General features: G+C 39.2%; 2 protein-coding genes across 2 annotated transcripts; one reads left to right on the top strand and one right to left on the bottom strand.

The window, feature by feature from the left end:
* Window positions 1–1,868: 1,868 nt before the first annotated feature.
* On the bottom strand, window positions 1,869–6,612 carry LOC146695418 (polymeric immunoglobulin receptor-like). The gene is made up of 9 exons (XM_085477551.1): window positions 6,530–6,612; window positions 6,049–6,369; window positions 5,524–5,823; window positions 5,315–5,336; window positions 4,927–5,179; window positions 4,773–4,829; window positions 4,366–4,422; window positions 2,357–2,425; window positions 1,869–2,182 (listed from the first exon to the last, which is right to left on the bottom strand). Exons 1-5 carry the CDS (start codon window positions 6,540–6,542, stop codon window positions 5,077–5,079), a joined length of 759 nt encoding a protein of 252 aa, XP_085333677.1. The 5' UTR covers window positions 6,543–6,612; the 3' UTR covers window positions 1,869–2,182; window positions 2,357–2,425; window positions 4,366–4,422; window positions 4,773–4,829; window positions 4,927–5,076.
* Window positions 6,613–9,257: 2,645 nt separating this feature from the next.
* Window positions 9,258–13,010, top strand: LOC146695417 (polymeric immunoglobulin receptor-like). Its single transcript, XM_085478540.1, has 8 exons — window positions 9,258–9,303; window positions 9,777–9,894; window positions 11,501–11,703; window positions 11,832–12,182; window positions 12,361–12,376; window positions 12,523–12,617; window positions 12,744–12,778; window positions 12,903–13,010. Exons 1-8 carry the CDS (start codon window positions 9,258–9,260, stop codon window positions 13,008–13,010), a joined length of 972 nt encoding a protein of 323 aa, XP_085334666.1.
* Window positions 13,011–19,776: the final 6,766 nt, after the last annotated feature.

The following is a 19,776-nucleotide window of genomic DNA, read 5'->3' as shown; positions in this document are numbered from 1 at the left end:
AGCGTAGGGTCCTGCGCAATATCTTAACTGTTCCTAGGACTGCGCTCTTCCAGACAGAGATCTCTGATGTTGTTCCTGGGATCTGCTAGAGCCACTTTCCTGGGAATCACTGCACCTGGTGATCCGATTACCACTGGGACCACTGTTACCTTCACCCTCCACATCTTTTTGAGCTCTTCTCTGAGCCCTTGGTACTTCTCATGCTTCTTGTGTTCATTCTTCCTGGTGTTGCTGTCATTCAGTATTGCTACTGAATGACCCATTTTGACCTCGGGACTTCTATGTTATACTCGGCACAGATGGTAAATCGCCTGTATTTGTATAGCCCTTTGCTTAGTCCCTGAGGACCCCAAAGCGCGTTTAGTCATCCACCCATTCACACACACATTCACACACTGGTGATGGCAAGCTACATTGTAGCCAGCCGCCCTGGGGCGCACTGACAGAGGCGAGGCTGCCGGACACTGGCACCACCAGGCCCTCTGACCACCACCAGTAGGCAACGGGTGAAGTATCTTGCCCAAGGGCACAACGACCGAGACTGTCGAGACTGAGATGTTGCTATGCTGGCCACTTAGTTATGGCGTTCCATGTATGCCCTGTCTGCTAGCATCTTGCACCCTGCTGTTATGTGCTGAATTGTCTGAGGGCCATCTTTACACAGCTCGCATCTGGGGTCTTGCCTGTTGTGAAAGACCTCACCCTTTATGAATCTCTTGCTCAGAGCTTGCTCCTATTCTGCCATGATTAGTGCCTCTGTGCTGTCTTTCAGTCCAGCTTTGGCTAGCCACTGGTAGGACTTCTGGATGTCACCCACTTTCTTGATCTGCCAGTGGTACATACCGTGCCGGGGCCTGTCCTTCCATGAAGCTGCCTCCTCTTTCTTGGGTTTCTGCTGCCTGAGGTATTCACTGAGCATGCAGTCAGTTGGAGCCATTTTCCTTATGTATTCATGGATGTTTGTTGTCTTATGCTGGACTGTGGTACTGACACTCACCATTCCCTGGCCTCCTTCCTTCCACTTAGCATACAGCCTCAGGGTGCTGGAATTGGGGTGACCAATGCATGGTCAGGAGCTTCCTGGTCTTAATGTCAGTGGCTTCCATCTCCTCTATTGGCCAGCTTATTATCCCAGCAGGTTACCTGATCAGGGGCAGAGCGTAGGTGTTAATAGCCTGTTCGGCTGACTCTTCGGGACTTGCCTGACCCTCTGCAGTTACTTGGTGGTTGCAGCTTTCCTAGCTGCCTCTTCATGGTTCCCATTTGCCTGCGGTATCCCCAGGCACTTGTAACTGTCCTCTATGTCTGCAATGTTGCCTTCTGGTAGTTCGATCCCCTTAGTTCTGAATACTTTGCCCTCTCTTTGTTATCATCCAGCTACACTTCTCCAGTCCGAATGACATTCTGATGTCATTGCTATACATCTGGGTGGTGGGGATCAGTGAATCGATGTCTTGTTCACTCTTGGCATACAGCTTGATGTCATCCATGTAGAGGAGGTGACTAACAACTGCTCCACTCCGTAGTCGGTATCCATAGCCAGTGATGATCTCACTGGGGGGGTTCAGGCCTATGCAGAACAGAAGTGGGGACAGAGCATCTCCTTGGTAGATCCCACACTTGATGGTGAATTGAGTTCCTGATGAAGGCTCTTAGAGTCCTATTGTTCTTGTATATTTCTAGGCATTCCAGGATCCAGATGTGGGGCATCGAGTCATAGGCCTTCTTGTAGTCAATCCAGGCAGTGCACAGGCATCTATCTATTGATCTATCTATCGATCGATAGATACAAACCACAAACAATATATTCATAAACATAATGATACATAATATATCTAACAGACAAATAGAAATGTTGATGCTGATGATTACAATCCCTTTTTATTACAAAACTAAGAATCACATCAATGATCTTGAAAAAGAACAAGCAAACTGGCCAATGCTTCTTTGAATAAATCTGCAGCTATGCAGAATAAAATTTGTTACAAAGCAGTTAAAAGGAGAAGAAAAAAGCTACTACATCACAACCTGACACATTGCAGCATTTATCTGACAATACTTCAGTAATATAGGTACAGATAAAAAAGTAAAAACTGCAAAAAGATTTTAATGTTTGCACATTTCAACGCTTGTTAGCTAATATGCTCTAATGCTCCGAAACTTCTGTATAATTTCCTTCATCCTGTTTGAGAACAGAAACAAATGGGACAATTAGGGAAAAAGCTAAGAAAAATGTGACGAAATTAAAAAAGAAATCATGAAACACTAGGACAACAAGCAAAATAATTGAACAAATTAAGAGATAAAGGGAAGTGACATCTAGTGTGTGGTTGGCTTCAGGTCTTTTAATATTTACCCATTTAATGCGCTGTTTCTTAACAACAGAACTATACGTGAGTTCCACGTCACATTCAGCAAATAAACTCTAGGGGGAAACAGAAATAGAAAGTGAGCACTTTACACTTCTGTTGAGCTTTAAGGAAAAAAGTATTCCTATATATAAATCTGCAATCGTAGTGTGTTACAATATTGAAGCACTCTAGTACTACTGCAAGGTGTCAGTGTTGTTGAAAAATATCAATATTTAAATTCATTATAAGAGTTAAAGGTTTAAATTATCAGAAGGAAAATGTAGCTTTATGAATTATGTCTTCTTCTGGTAGCTGTTGCTGTGTTTTACAAGTTATAAAATACACACAAGAACAGTTTACTATATGAGGTAACATATTAGTAATCAATCTCTAATAGACTAAACCTATCTCCAAAAGTTGCTTCTATTCATCTGCACCTAGCGTTTTCAGTGGGAGAAACATTTCGTCACTCATCTTTGACTTCTTCAGTCTAAACTGACTGCAATGTCGAAACAACAATATTGCAGAAGTAGAAGCAGAGGAACTACAGACGAAAGTTTGGGCCTCTCTCAGGAATGCAAAGCCCCCAGCAGACAACATCACTATGGAGGAGAGGAAGGCACTCACATTACTTAGTAATGACAACAACATTATCATCCTTCCGGCAGACAAGGGTAGGTGCACAGTTTTGCGAAACCAGAAAGACTATCATGAGAAAATTGTGTCATTGCTCAGTGACGAAAATACTTATGAGCCCCTGAAACGAGACCCAGGAAGTGGTTACAGGAAGAGGTTGATAGACTGTCTGAAGCAGTTAGAACAAGACAAGGCTATCGACATGACCTCATACCACAGGCTATACCCAGGGGAGTCTACACCAAGTCTGTATGGTTTACCAAAGATACATAAACAGGGTGCACCTTTAAGACCAATTGTCTGTATGATCAACTCGGTCACCTATAACATTTCTAAGTTTCTGGCTTCGAATCTCACCCCGCTGGTAGGCAGCTCTGAACACCACATCCAGAACACCTTGGCTTTTGTTGAGAAGGTGAGAGATGTCACTATGATGGCAGATGAAACCATGGTCTCGTACGATGTTACATCTCTTTTCACTTGCATCCCAGTCAGCGTTGGAGGTAGTTCGTTAGAGATTACAGGATGACCCCAACCTCAGCATCGACCGAGTGTGTTTGCTTTTGGAACTGTGTCTTCATTCCACCTACTTCACATACAAGGGTCAGTTCTGCAGTCCGAAACATGGGTGTGCCATGGGCTCCCCAGTTTCACCCATCGTGGCCAATTTGTACATGGACGAAGTGGAAAAGAGGGCTTTGTTATCCTACACCACCAAGTCATTGGTTCAGGTATGTGGATGACACCTGGGTGAAAATTAAATCTCAGTACGTACCACATTTCACGGATCACATTAACTCTGTGGACTGACACATCAAATTCACCAGAGAGGATATGAAAAGTGGCAGGTTAGCCTTCTTAGACTGTGAGATTTCCATCAGTAATGGGAGACATTTATGTGAAAAGGGAAAGACCATTTCTGAATCGAGGAGGGGGCCTAAGAGTACATCTTTCGCCATCTTACAATGCTGTGATTGCAGCCATTCCCCAACTCTATGTGAATGGTGCTCATGGCCATTGATCAGCGGTCTTTGAACGGTGGTTGTTGATCAATGGTCATGAGTATTTGTATTAGTGGTCAAGGAACTGAACTCCCAGCCCATTGTTCCTTCTAGTTTCGGTCATTATGCAAATGTACTGTTTATAAGGTTGGGGAAACCTGCAGTCAGCTGAGACTGAAGAGGTCACTTGGATGAGTGACAAAACGTTTTTCCCACTGAAAACGCTACGGCCACATGAACAGAATCGACTTTTGGAGATTTACTTACCTGGATGATTGAGCATGCATCAAGAAGTCTACACCTACTGTATATTTTCAGATGGCCAATATGTTCACTGAAAATTGTAAACATTTCTTGATAGCACTGCAGTTGGTTACCTTGGTTGAACTTTTTTTCTTAGGTTTAATTTCAGAGTATATCACTTCTTTGTCCACCTGTGTGAAATGAGCATAATACAATGCATTTAGACACACTGAGTGCCCTGTAGCAAGCGCAGGGTGCCAAAATTAATAAAATACCAATATTTAAGTGAACAAGAAGGGACAGAGGTTTGAATCTCCAGAAGCAAAATACAGCTTTGTGACTCATGCTCTCATTTCATCTGATGTTGTTTTATTTTGTGAGTTGTAACCCCCCCCCCCCCCCCCCCCCCCCCACACACACACACACACAAGAACAGTTTACCCTATGAGGATTTTCATTATCAAATAGTCTGGATCTGTAGCAAGCACTCAGATGAAATCTTTGCTGAAAATTGGAAACTTGATTTCTTGATGGCACTTACCCTGGGTGAACTATTTTCTTTGAGTCCAATTTCAGAGTATCTTACATCCTCTCCAGTCTTCATTGAAGAACATAACACAATTAAAACATCTGCCATAAATATGTTTTTAGTATCATGTACCGTGCACACAGAGAAATAAATCAGCATAACTTACCATTGCTGTCGCTGATAATTCTACTTTGCGCTTCTCTAGCAAAACAAAATTGCCGTTACTGACTCACTGTAACAATGCTCAATAACCTAACTATTAATTCAGTTCTTAATATTCATTAGAAAATTTAGTGTGGATTGAAATCAAGCTCCATTAAGACTTACTGTGACTCAGTATAAACCAGATCAACACCATAATTAAAATCAAGACCAACACACTCAGAGGGATGATGAGGATCTTTGTGTCATATGAAGCTCTGCAACATACAGGTTGAGAACATAATTTAGTTTACTTTAACAAGTAATAATAGTGTCCGTAAAAATTTGTATGCATAATCCCTTAAAATATTTTACGTCTAAATACTGCAAATAAATATAAAAAAATATCTGACCTGTGTTCTTTATTTTCTTGTACTGTAGAATTGTTCCATTTTGATAATTGTTTCACTTATGGCAACAGTATGAGTAGTAGATATAGAAGTAGAACATAGTAGAACATTATAACAAGAGTACTGTAACAGTTACAAACCTAAAGTACAAATATTTATAAAAGTATTGAATTCATTTACATGTAAAATCTTTGATAACTTGCAATACTCACTCTTAATCGGTTTCTCAGTAACATTTAAATATACTGGTATCTGAATGTCCCCTTCAGAACACCAATACCAGCCACTGTCCTCTGACCTTAGTCCAGTCATGGTCACTGTGGAAACATCTGGGTCTCTCATATGAGTGGTCACTGTTGTTCCATCTATGGATCCAGATGATCCTGTCACACAGTTCCTGCCCAGCCTGCACCACTTCATTTCTCCAGAGTTACTCGGGTGACATCTAATAGTTATGTTTTCTCCAATATATCCTGTAATCTTCTGATGATCCACGTAGAGACTGGGGGTATCTTCAAGTAAAATTCAGTTTAAAGAAAGCAAAAAACCCAAAATGCCAATACTTTTTTCAGTGCTGAATAAAAAGAATATAGGTGATTAAGATTTCATGTTGATTCTCATTAGCTTTGAATGACAAGTGCATACTCAGTCTTAAAAAATGTTATTTTTTTTTTTATTTTTTTTCCAAAAAACGACATTGTAAAGAATTTGAAATTTTAATAGAGATGTGCACTTACCACTGGTAACTGATAGTTGAAAATACTGTCCGCAGTCCGGTCCATTATTAATCTCCACCACACACCAGTAATCAGTATTTTGATTTGTCAGATTTTTTATAGTCACAGTAAAAATTTGTTCTTTTTTGTCATCAGAGATTGAATATTTTCCTGAAGGGTCTGGTTTGTTTGTTTTTACTGCATAGCTGCAGGAGCTCCATATATGTCCTTCACACAAGTACTTCACATGGTCTATATATTGTGACTCATAGAGACATGGGATGGAGATAGATTTTCCAGCTTCCACTGATACTTTACTGACTGTAGTTATGCTGTGAACTCCTGCAACAGGAACAAAGTATTTTATTGGTTACGTTTAATTAAAACATTCTTCCTTCATTTGTCTCTTGTACATGTAGACGCTTAGAGTGTTGTTAAGTACAAAACAGAATAAACTAAAAATTATTAAAAGCCATTATTTTTATCATCTACTGACACTAACCTTTGAAAAACATGAAGTATTTTAATGATTCCTGTGACCGACCTTTGAGCACACTGAAAAGAAGAAGAACGATGAGATGAGCAGCCATGCCTGTGAGAGAGTAGAATGAAAACACCTGAACCACAGTCAAGTCTGGTTCTATTTTTGAATTTAAGCAACATGCAAATGCAACACTTAAAACCTGCCTTCCTGATAGTTCGTCATACAATAAGATGTTTTTTTTCTGCTGTCTTTTGCTGTAAACTAAGTATGAAAATTACCATCCACAACATTGCTACAAGTAAACAATAATATGCATTCTCATAATATATAATAGCACTGACAGTGCAGGAAGCGAAAACAGTAAAAAAAAAATCTATTAAACAGGATGAGTTCTCACAAATCCTGAAAATAGGGTTCAGGCTTATCCTTTGGTGTCGATGCTTTTGATAATTCTTTATTTCTTTTAAACCAGAAATCATGTGATCTTAAAGAAAGGAAATGGTAACAAAGAAATTGTGCAATAAACTTTCCTGCTTTGCAAGAATAAAGCTTTGTTGTTGTAAAAGAGATGAAAAGAGTCACTAGGACAGGAAACAAAATATTGCAGCAGTAAGTCCAATAACTTAGGGACAGATAAAAAGGCTTAGTATTGAAATATTTCATTGATGATTAAATGCACTCAGATGACCTTTTTTTTCACCCTGATGGAGAACAGAAATAAATATGACAATTAGGAAGGAAAAGCAACAAAAAAGGTAATAAATTTGAATGGAAAGCTGAATATTTGCCCTTTTCATATCTTTTATGATTGAAGCATAACTGTACATGCTGTCCGCATCATTTTGATTAAATCACCTTCATGTTTTTAACTCTAATATCTGTACTTCTACTTAAGCACAGAATGTCTGTACTTTTTCCACCTCTGCTCAGAGCTAAGTTGCTAAATGTGATGATGAGGATGTGGTATAGCTCTGTGGTTATTATAGTTCAGCAAACCACACAGAGGGTACATGCTTCATCAACACTGTTTCTCACACACTGAAGTGTTTGTTCTTTGTACATATTTTCACCGCATGTGCTGGATGGCAATGTTGGTTTTTCCACTGGTCAGATCACGACTTTATATTGAAATATTCTAAAGGGTAGCAGCACATTTAACTCCAAATCTTGAATCAGTCTCAGGTGGACCCCTTGTGAAAAATCAATATAAAAATATTAGTAACCAATTATCTGTGAGTCCTGGTATTCTGTCTGTTTCAGCCTAGAAAAGAAAAATACAAAGTAAACATCATGTAAAAAAAGTATTAAAGAAAGATGTTTGTGGGCCAGAAGGGGTGGGAGCACTGGGAAAGTATGTGTATCTCTCATGAGAGATAGAGACACTCAAATGAGTCAGGATGAAGTCATTAGGAGCCCACATGGCAATCCAGGAAGTTCTTTAGAGCCAGATCTGCAGAGTTTTTATTCTGTGTTCATATTGTTTATACTGTGATTTCTTTTTAGTTACTTGAAGGAAGTTCTTGTTTTTTTGTTTTTCTCTGTTTTTACAAATTATGAAATTTTGAAAAATGAATTCTGGGTCTGTAAATCTTTAAATTTTAGCATATCTTTAGATTAAACCTAAAAGTTCTTGTTGGACAAGGTGGTGTTGACATTTTGTTGGGCCAGTCATTCAATGCAATCTTCAAAGTTTACAAAAATATAATTAACACCAGTTCATCAAAATAAGTAGCTTTTAATTGAAATGTTAATACAAATTTAAGTAAATACTGAAAGGGCATGCTTTCTCCAGGTGCAAGGCAGCCTTAAAAGTGGAGGGAAAATCCTTTACAGCTTTAACAGAAGTAAACATTTTTTTTATTAGTTTTTTTTAAGCCAAAAACACAGCAAAACAGTCATTAACAGCCTCTCAGTGTGTTCAAAATGTCCAGAAATATAACATAACCAAGAAAGAGAACGTAACTTTCATGACATCGATTTTAAATAAAGATTTTGTGTATTTAGTTGTTTGGTATTTTTTTTGACATTTTAACACAGTGTTACCTGTTTAAGGTAAATAATTATTGTACCGGTAAATTTATTACAATAATTTCGAGGCCATTTTCATGGACATTTTGATCTGTCACAGTAAAAAAAAACCCACAGGGCTGCACTCTGTTTATTGCACCGAATTATTTCCTTGTGAGCATGGTACTAAAAGAATAATAAATTACAATGTGAAATATTATACTCAATAAGTAAATATGTCTGGGATTAAATGCTGAGTGCTGCATTCTGTGTTGCAAGTGAGATCAGGCTGACACTGTTTAATCTTTCTGTAAATTATATTTTCTCAGTCAGGAAGAGGTGATAACATCACATAAATAAAATAATCTCATTATCCCCAATAAGCTGTAAGCATCAGCATCAAAGGATTATCCTAACCTCTATTTTCAGATTTTGTGACAACTCATAGCGCATTTTAAACATTTTTGTTTTTATATTACTCCCAATTCCTGCACTTTCAGTGTTATTATATTATGAAAATGCATATTCTTATTAGTAAATGAGTTCATAAAGATTTTGAATATTGTGGATGATAATTTTTATATCTTGTCTACAGCAGAAAAAAAATACAGCTTATAGTAGAGGAACTAGGAGGAAGGCAGTTTGAAGTGTTGCATTTGCACGTTTCAAAAATACGAATTCAAAAATAGATCCAGACTTGACTGTGGTTCATGTGTTTTAATTCTACTCACTCACAGGCATGGCTGCTCATCTCATCGTTCTTCTCCTCTTCAGTGTGCTCAAAGGTTGGTCACAGCAATCATTTAAATACCTCATGTTTCAATGACTAATCTCAGCAGATTATTACATTAAAGACATTTTGTGTTATTCACTTTTGTACTTAACAATACTCTAAGTAAGGACAGTCTCGGTCGTTGTGTCCTTGGGCAAGACACTTCACCCGTTGCCTACTGGTGGTGGTCAGAGGGCCCGGTGGCGCCAGTGTCCGGCAGCCTCGCCTCTGTCAGTGCGCCCCAGGGTGGCTGTGGCTACAATGTAGCTTGCCATCACCAGTGTGTGAATGTGTGTGTGTGAATGGGTGGATGACTGGATATGTAAAGCGCTTTGGGGTCCTTAGGGACTAGTAAAGCGCTATATAAATACAGGCCAGGCCAAGTGTCCAAATGTACAAGAGACAAGTGAAAGAAGAATGTTTTAAATAAACATAAACATGAAGATTATTAATTTGTTTATATTTATTTATTTGTTCTTGTTGCAGGAGTTCACAGCATAACTACAGTCAGTAAAGTATCAGTGGAAGCTGGAAAATCTATCTCCATCCCATGTCTCTATGAGTCACAATATATAGACCATGTGAAGTACTTGTGTGAAGGACATAAAGTGGGGCAAAAAAGTATTTAGTCAGCCACCGATTGTGCAAGTTCCCCCACCTAAAATGATGACAGAGGTCAGTAATTTGCACCAGAGGTACACTTCAACTGTGAGAGACAGAATGTGAAAAAAAAATCCATGAATTCACATGGTAGGATTTGTAAAGAATTTATTCGTAAATCAGGGTGGAAAATAACTATTTGGTCACCTCAAACAAGGAAAATCTCTGGCTCTCACAGACCTGTAATGTCGTCTGTAAAAAGCTTTTCTGTCCCCCACTCGTTACCTGTATGAATGGCACCTGTTTGAACTCATCATCTGTATAAAAGACACCTGTCCACAGCCTCAAACAGTCAGACTCCAAACTCCGCCATGGCCAAGACCAAAGAGCTTTCGAAGGACACCAGGAAAAGTATTGTAGCCCTGCACCAGACTGGGAAGAGTGAATCTACAATAGGCAAGCAGCTTGGTGTGAAAAAATCAACTGTGGGAGCAATCATCAGAAAATGGAAGACATACAAGACCACTGATAATCTCCCTCGATCTGGGGCTCCACGCAAGATCTCATCCCGTGGGGTCAAAATGATCATGAGAACGGTGAGCAAAGATCCCAGAACCACACGGGGGGACCTGGTGAATGACCTGCAGAGAGCTGGGACCAAAGTAACAAAGGTCACCATCAGTAACACACTACAACGGCAGGGAATCAAATCCCGCAGTGCCAGACGTGTTCCGCTGCTGAAGCCAGTGCATGTCCAGGCCCGTCTGAAGTTTGCCAGAGAGCACATGGATGATACAGCAGAGGATTGGGAGAATGTCATGTGGTCAGATGAAACCAAAGTAGAACTTTTTGCTATAAACTCAACTCGTCGTGTTTGGAGGAAGAAGAATACTGAGTTGCATCCCAAGAACACCATACCTACTGTGAAGCATGGGGGTGGAAACATCATGCTATGGGGCTGTTTTTCTGCCAAGGGGACAGGACGACTGATCCGTGTTAAGGACAGAATGAATGGGGCCATGTATCGTGAGATTTTGAGCCAAAACCTCCTTCCATCAGTGAGAACTTTGAAGATGAAACGAGGCTGGGTCTTCCAACATGACAATGATCCAAAACACACCGCCCGGGCAACAAAGGAGTGGCTCCGTAAGAAGCATTTGAAAGTCCTGGAGTGGCCTAGCCAGTCTCCAGACCTCAACCCCATAGAAAATCTGTGGCGGGAGTTGAAAGTCCGTGTTGCTCGGCGACAGCCCCAAAACATCACTGCTCTCGAGAAGATCTGCATGGAGGAATGGGCCAAAATACCAGCTACTGTGTGTGCAAACCTGGTAAAGACCTACAGTAAACGTTTGACCTCTGTTATTGCCAACAAAGGTTATGTTACAAAGTATTGAGTTGTATTTTTGTTATTGACCAAATACTTATTTTCCACCCTAATTTACGAATAAATTCTTTACAAATCCTACCATGTGGATTCATGGATTTTTTTTTCACATTCTGTCTTTCACAGTTGAAGTGTACCTCTGGTGCAAATTACTGACCTCTGTCATCATTTTAGGTGGGTGAACTTGCACAATCGGTGGCTGACTAAATACTTTTTTGCCCCACTGTACATGGAGATCCTGCAGCTATGCAGTAAAAACAAACACAGCAGACCCTTCAGGAAAATATTTAATCTCTGATGACAAAATACAGAAAATTTTCACCGTTACTATAAACGAACTGACAGATAAAAACACTGACTACTGGTGTGTGGTGGAGATTGATAATGGAAAGGATTATGGACAGTATTTTCGATTGTTAGTTATCAGTGGTAAGTGCCTATTTTCATGCACATTTCAAATAGTTTATCATTTCCTTCAGAAAAATGTAAGTTTTTCAGAAAGACTGAATGTGCTCTTATTTTTAATTAATTCATTAGATATTTGTTTTATCGGCAAGGTACCCCCAGTGTCTACGTCGATCATCAGAGGATTACAGGAATTACTGGAGAAAGCATAACCATCAGATGTCACCACAGTAACTCTGGAGCAATGAAGTGGTGCAGACTAGACAGGAACTGTGTGACAGGATCATTTGGATCCATAGATGGAACAACAGTGACCGCTTATATGAGAGATCCAAATGTTTTCACAGTGACAATGAGTGGACTACAGTCAGAGGACAGTGGCTGGTATTTGTGTGCTGGAGGGGACATTCAGATACCAGTATATTTAACTGTTACTGAGAAGCCAATTACTAGTACTACTACCTCAGGTAAAAAAAAAAATTCAGCAATTCTACATATTCTAAGTGTTAGGACTGTAAGAGGTATTAGCATAATAATCATTACAGTACTGTACTGATGATGTTCTTTCTGGAAATGTAGCCACTACCCCTACAACTGCTACTGGCAGTAGTACTATTCATACTGTTACTGGAAGTGGAACATTTACTACAATGGAACAATGGAACATTTCTACAGTAGAAGAAAATAAAGAACACAGGTCAGATAATTTTTTCTTCATTTCTTTATATTTCCATGCAGTATTTAGTGGTAAAATGTTTTGTGTAAGAAAGATTCTACAAACATTTTTACAGATGCTATTATTACTTATTCATTTAAATTCTGTTTATAAACTGCATGTTGTAGATCTTCATTTGACCCAAAGATCCTCATCATCCCTCTGAGTGTGTTGAGCTTGATTGTAATTGTGATGCTGTTCATCTGGTTTATAATTAGACACAGTAAGTCTACTAGAAATTTGATTAAAATCCATTTCAAATTTATTTGCAAATCTTTAGAAATAGTTCAACATTTAAGTTATTGTGCATTGCTACAAAGAATCAGTAACAGTCATTTTGTTTTATTAGAGCAGAACAAAGCAGAATCATCCGCCACAGCAATGGTAAGTTGTACTGATTTATTTCTATGTGGGCATCGTACATGATACTAAAAGAATAGAGAAAGTAAAACGGTTTCATAATTACAGTTTGACAGATGTTCAAACTGTGTTTTGTACTTCAATGCAGGCTGGAGATGAAGTAACATACTCTGAAGTCAGACCCAAGAAAAAACGTTCACCCAAGGTAACCAACTACAGCAGCATCAAGCAATTCAAATCTAAGAATTTTCAGTGAACATACCGGTCATCTGAGAGTACATTGGATATGTAATCTGCTGTAGATTCATTTCTGATATGTCTGAGAAAAATGAATCCTCATAGGGTAAACTGTTCTTGTATTTTTTATAACTTGCAAAATACAACAACAGCTATCAGAAGAAATTAGATCATGAATCACAAAGCTGTATTTTGCTTCTGAAGATTCAAACCTCTACCCCTTCTCTTTCATTTAAATATTGTTATTTTGTCAATAACACTGATACCTGACACACCAGATTTGTAAATGCAGAAGAAATATCACCTGAGGTTGTCCTAACATACTACAACTACACATTTACACTTTAGAATACAAGTAGAGTTTAATCTATTTTTTGTTAAAGCACAGCAGAACTGTAAATAGTCCAATTTCTATATTTCTTCTCTTCCAGAGTTCATTTGGTGAAAGTGATGTGGAAATCATTTACAGTTCAGTTGTTGTACAGAAGTGTACTGAAAGGGTAAATATTAAATGACCTGAAACCAAACACACACATTTTACTTGTTGTCCTGATATGACATGTTTCACTTTGAATTTGGTCATATTTTGCTTTTTCTCTCTAATTATCATTTGCTTCTGTTCTCCAACAGGGTGACAAAAAAGCCGCGGAAGTTACATACAGCACATTAGCTGAAATATTTTAATGTTAAAACTTTAATGTTAAAGAGTTGTATCTCTTTTTTCTGTATCTTTTATTACTAGAGTATTTGTATTTGCTGCTCTGTTATCTTCCTTCATTTACTTGTTATGTAGTAACTTTTAACCTTAACCCTTTTAACTGTTTTGTAAACAAGATAATTTCTTTTTTTTCAAGACCATTCTTCATTCTTGTAATAAAGAAGTATTACAGACTGTTAGATTGTACACTCTTAGATAGTTGTAGATATTCCACAATCAGCTGTAAGTAGTATTATTGTAATGTGGAAGCATTTTAGGAACTAAAGCGTTTCAGCTATGAAGTGGTAAACCATGTAAATCTATAGAAAAGGTTCACCGAGTTCTGAAGCATATACTGCATAAACGTTGCCATCGCTCTTCTGATCCGGTCACTGCAGAGCTCTGAACCGCTGGTATCAACCTTAGCATAAAAACTGTGCCTTCTGGAGCTTCATGACATGGTTTTCCATGGCTGTGCTGCTCCTGTAAGTGTAATTTGTTGTTGGCCCAGTAGTTTTGTCCATGTCATCTATTTTCATGATCTGAATTTATGCGTACAACATAGGTGAAAAAACCAAAACAAAAAAAATAAACACTTGTATATCTTGTAGATGCCTGACTTCACACCCAGTCTACAAGTAACTAAAATGAAGACCATATGTCAAAAAATGTAAATTTGTATTTATCTTTTATATTGGTTTTATTTGGATTTTAGTGTTTATTTGTGTGTAGTTTAATTTGCATGATTTTATTCTGTTTGTATTGCATGTTTTTAGTGTGTTATTTGACATTGTTTTAATACAATGTGGACTGGCTGGGCGCTAGCTGATAGGGATCACCTGCTGAGACACGGGTGTGTGCAGAGGTGGCCTATCAGCTGTCTAAAGACCTATTAAAAGGAAGCTAGCTGAACACTGGAGGAGAGATGCCCCAGAAATGAAATGCACACAAGAAGGCCAGGTGAAAAAGAGGGACATGCTGCCTGATCGTGGGGTTGCGGCGCTTCATCTGGAGATGGACTGGTCAGCGTGATGCAGTGACCCAGTCCCGACAGCAGGAACGGCAACAGCAGGAAAGGCAACAGTAGGAGACAGCGCGTGCGTTTCACAGCAGGGCAGAGGTATACCTCTGCCTGCATTCGTGAGTATTGTCTCTACTGTTGTTCACCGGATGCAGCTGTGTTGATAGAGGGTCACCATTACTATAAGCCAGGGCCGCTTCCAGGATGATTTTTCTGGCTCTTATCTGTGCTGACGCGAGGGGCATCCCACGATGGACTCCAGTGTAGAATGCGAGCTGGGATGTGATGGGCCCAGTGAAGGGACGAGAGGGGGACAGGAGGCTCCTCCTCGTCTGTCTGGGACGAGGCTGGCGTGGAACCCGCTCTGGAGGAGTTTCTGGCCAGCTGGTGGACCAAAAATGAACATTTATCTGGATTTGTGGGGTAGTTACATCAGAGGATTTTAGTGCACGTAGAAAATTGTATTTCTAGCAGTTTTAAAATTGGGTTTATTCCTGGGGGATATTAGTATATTGAAGACATTCTATTAAGTATGTTTTTTGAGAGTTTTATTTTATTTGTGCTCCCTGGCCTGGGAATAAAGTTTCTGATTAGACCTACATCATCCCTGTGTCTTGATTATTGACTTGCTTGCTCCCCCTTTTATCCAAAGAACCATCCTCTTAGTAAGACACTGGCAGATCAGCTTTAGTGCCTACTTTACAGTAGGAGGAACTAGATTAAAAGTGCTGCAGTTTAGTCTTAAGCAAACAAAAACCATGAAATACACTCAGCACACTAATATGATGGATGATGCAACAAAGAAAAGAAGCAAACTGAGGGCTTAAACATGCACATAAGGTAAGGGCAAAGAAGTGACACGTGGAGAACCAAGGTAAGCAAAACGGAACATAATGCCCACAGAATAAAACACTATTAAGATATAGCAGAATTCAGGAACAGAAATGCAGACTTGATAAAGACAGAAAGGGAAACTCAGAGACCAGACTGACTTACAAAGATCCTAGGTTCAACAGCGTTCAACATTGATTCAATATCAAATTCTGACGTATAAGAGTGATGTTACGCCAATATCAGATTTCAACGTTGATTCAATAGAATCAACTGATATTGACTAAACATTGTTTCAATGGATATTTGCTATCTGGATATTTGCTATTACTATCTGGTAGTAATAGCAAAGCACCACTATTATAATATAAACAGTATTCACATTTTCTCTGAAATATTGGCCTTGGACACCTTATGTAAACACTCGGTAAGAAGGATCCTAAATATGATGAAGAATGAGACATTAAAACTTTATTGAAAATGGCAAAATAAATACACTCAAAAAAAAAAATTATTTTAAGTCAGATTTGATGTCACGTGATAGACAAGCGCCGTCTCAGCCTAATTTGCATATAGAAAGTTTTAATGTTAAGATGAAGTGCAGTCTGTGAAGTAACCACAGTGTTTGGTATCGTTTTTAGTGTGTTTTCGCCGGTTAGATGTTCACATCGCCACAATTCTAACAGCATTTAAACAAGTTTTGAATTTGTCTCTAAAAAGATTTTCTATTCGTCTTGAACAAAAAAAGAACTGCGTTGGTTTGTTTTGCTATGTCTTAAAACAACTATCAACTGAGATTCAGAGGACCTCCTCCTCACTGCAGTGGGCAGTACGGTCCCCCGGTGAATACAATGGTCTCAGAAGAGCTTTTGAGAACTGCAGGAGGGAAAACCTTCATCTACGAGAGAGCACGTACCAACTGAAAAGTTGCCTAAATGGTCTTCTGGCAGAGAGGAGGAATTTATGCCATAAGGATGCGCTTGTAGCTCTTAGAGAAGAAATGGAGTCCAAATACATGCAACTGGAGAAAAGATATGAAAAGCTGGAACAAGAAAACAAAATACTAGAAGACGGGAATCAGCTAGACATGTATGACTTGAAGGAAAAGCTGGAGGCATACACAAGAATTGAAGCAGAAAATGAGTACCAGGATTTTCTAAGGCAGATACATTTGGAAGAAGTCCAAAGCTGCAGCCACTGTTGGAGGACATAATCAGAGAAATTGAGCAAGAGAAGACAAAATTAGAGGACAAAAATAAAGAATTGCAGGAAGACAAGACAAAACTAGAGGACAAGAATAAAGAATCTGAGGAAGGAAGAGAAGAAAAAAGTACAAGGCAAATATACATAGCTTGAGCAGAAGCATAAAAAAGTCCAGGACAATATATGAATAACTTGAGAGGATTCACAAAGAACAGGGTCAGACTGTCCCCAGCTCTTATTACACTGCCTTGACGACATCAAACAGTGGATGTTGTTAAATTTTCTAAAGCTAAACGAAAATAAAACTGAAGTTGTCATTTTCGGCAACTTAGTCAATAATCACATCGATAGCACTCTGGGCCCCTTTACCTCCTATTGTAAAACACATGTAAAAAACCTTGGTGTCTTGGTGCAGGTAAGTGCAGTCCTGCTTCTTTCAGTTAAGACAGCTAGCCAAGGTAAAGCCATACCTCCCGACTAATGTCTTTGAACGTGTTATTCACCTCTTCCTTACTTGCAGGTTGGACTACTGCAATTCATTGTATTTTGGTTTAGCTTCTCTACACTGGCTTCCTGTCTCCTGCAGGTTCCAATTTAAACTTTAACTTTTTTGTTTTTAAGTCACTTAACAGCCGAGCCCCTTCTTACCTGTGTGAGCTCCAGGAAAAACCATGAGGTCTAGCTCATAATTAATGCTTTCCATCCCTTGGACTAGTCTCAAATCTTGTGGTGATAGAGCCTTCTCTGTGGCAGGTCCCAGACTTTGGAATAGTCTCCCCCTAAAGATTAGATCTGCACAAACACTTAATCAATTTAAATCACTACTAAAGATACATTTTTATGCCCTGGCTTTTAACACACTGTGACCCAAGCATTTTGGTCTTATTTTAATTGTCTTAGTTATTGTTTTAATTCTTTTATTGTCCCATCATTGTTTTATATTGTCTCTTTTTAATGGCGTTTTTATATTGTTAAGCACTTTGTGCAGCATCGTCTGTCTGGAAATGTGCTATATAAATAAATTTGACCTTGACCTTCGTCTACCCCCTTCACATCTCCACTAATATCCTCCTTGCACTAGTGATGTGCGGATCGATCCTGAAATATCGATTCCTCCGATACCAATCAGCAGGCGCTGGCGTGTGCACTCACAACAATGGCTGCGCGTCATTGGAGTCATGTGTGGACGTATTTTACCTCCACAAACAGGTAAGACGTGGTTTGCGATACATGTGGCAAAATAGTGCTCCAAGAGTGAGGCGTTGTAGCCATACTTGCCAACCTTGAGACCTCAGAATTAGGGAGATATTCAAAAGGGCTGTTAGGGTGGGGGGTGATAAATAAATTTTACAGGGTTTATTTATCAGATAAAATACATTAAATGTCACCACTATTATTGGCTGGCCTGGAAACAGTGGGGGTGTCCAAATTCAGAGGCTGCTTCCACCTGAGGACCCGGCCTTCGCGGTCTAAAGAAAGCATGTCACGAGCTCCCTCGGTGGAGTGAAATGCTGCCGTCTGCTCCTCGCTATCTAAAATATAACGGGGCGCTGACGTAAACTCTCGACAGTCTCACACTTCTGTTTAATCAGTTTTCTGTTTGACGTTTATTCAGCTGTGTGAAAACCCCGGAGGAACCCACCGGATGGATTAATAAAGTTACATTTAATTTAATCTAATCTAATAACTTTAATCTCAGCCAAACCGATTTACCCACGAACAAATAAAACACTGAAAAAGCCAAACAAGAACATTTTTAAGCTATCAAAGTGACTTATATATCATGTTTAACACGAGTAGCGAAAGACCGCGGGGGTTTGAAAATGATGTGTCGGTCGGCTCAGATATTTGAAGTTTACACAGCTACATCCTCACCTGAAAATATGTTAAAAGTTTTTTTGCGACCCAGAAAAGAGAAATAAGAGTAATATTAAAACTAAGCAGCTGCCACCATTGTTGGAAACTGGAATTGGCTGGGCCGCGCTATGAATTCTGCGATATGGTTTTTCAATTTTGTTGTCCGGGTGGAAAATCGGGAGAATGGTGGCTCCGGGAGATTTTCGGGAAGGACACTGAAATTCGGGATTCTCCCGGGAAAATTGGGAGGGTTGGCATGTATGGTTGTGGCAACATCACTAACCTTGTCAAACACCTCAGAGTAAATCATATCACAGAATATGACAAGCGTATGTTGAGGCAAACTGAAGAGGATGAGAGGGACAGGTGCTGCTAGGGCGAGACAGACGTCTCTCACGGAGTCCTTTGCCTGCTGCAGGCAGGCAAGGTGTTCAAATAGCGCACAACTTCAGTTTTTTTTTTTATTTCTATATGATGAATCCTGCATTATTAAGTGATAAGAACAAGTAATCTGATGTCCTGTAATCATTATGACGCTATAATTTGAGATACAATAAATAAAATAAGTTTTTGTACAAAGTATCGTTATCAGATCAGTATCGTCGATACCACCCTGAATATTACTTGGTATCGGATCGGAAAGGAAATCAGTGGTATCGCACATCACTACCTTACCCCCTCCTTCCCTCATTCTCTCCTCTATTTGCCATCTCCATCAACAGGTCTTTCTACGTGAAGATCTGTTTTCTACGGTGGCCCCTATAGAAATAGCATTTTGTACCTATTTTGGAGTTTGCACGTGCTTCGGAGCTCGTACGTGCTTTGAAATTTGTACGTGCTTTGCAGTTTGTAAGTGTTTTGGAGTTTGTTTGTGCTTTGGAGTTTGCATGTGTTTTGGAGTTTGCACGTGCTTCGGAGCTCGTACGTGCTTTGAAATTTGTACGTGTTTTGCAGTTTGTAAGTGTTTTGGAGTTTGTACGTGCTTTGTCTCTAGGGGCCACCGTAGTTTTCTCGGTGTCATAATAAAAAATAAAGTTGAACATCACAGAACTAAATAAGCATTTGTTTTTATGAGAAAGCACAAATATACAACCCGTTTCCTTATAAACCAAAAACCAGTGGATAAACAGACTGATGAAAAGGTAAGAAAACTTGACCAACTTTAACTCCCCTTGA

This window comes from Copadichromis virginalis, linkage group LG13 (assembly GCF_057382275.1).
Source record: "Copadichromis virginalis isolate Kocher_CV1m ecotype Utaka linkage group LG13, C_Virginalis_male_GT1.1, whole genome shotgun sequence".
In the NCBI taxonomy this organism is placed as follows: domain Eukaryota; kingdom Metazoa; phylum Chordata; class Actinopteri; order Cichliformes; family Cichlidae; genus Copadichromis; species Copadichromis virginalis.
This window is presented reverse-complemented; position numbering and strand designations above follow the sequence as displayed.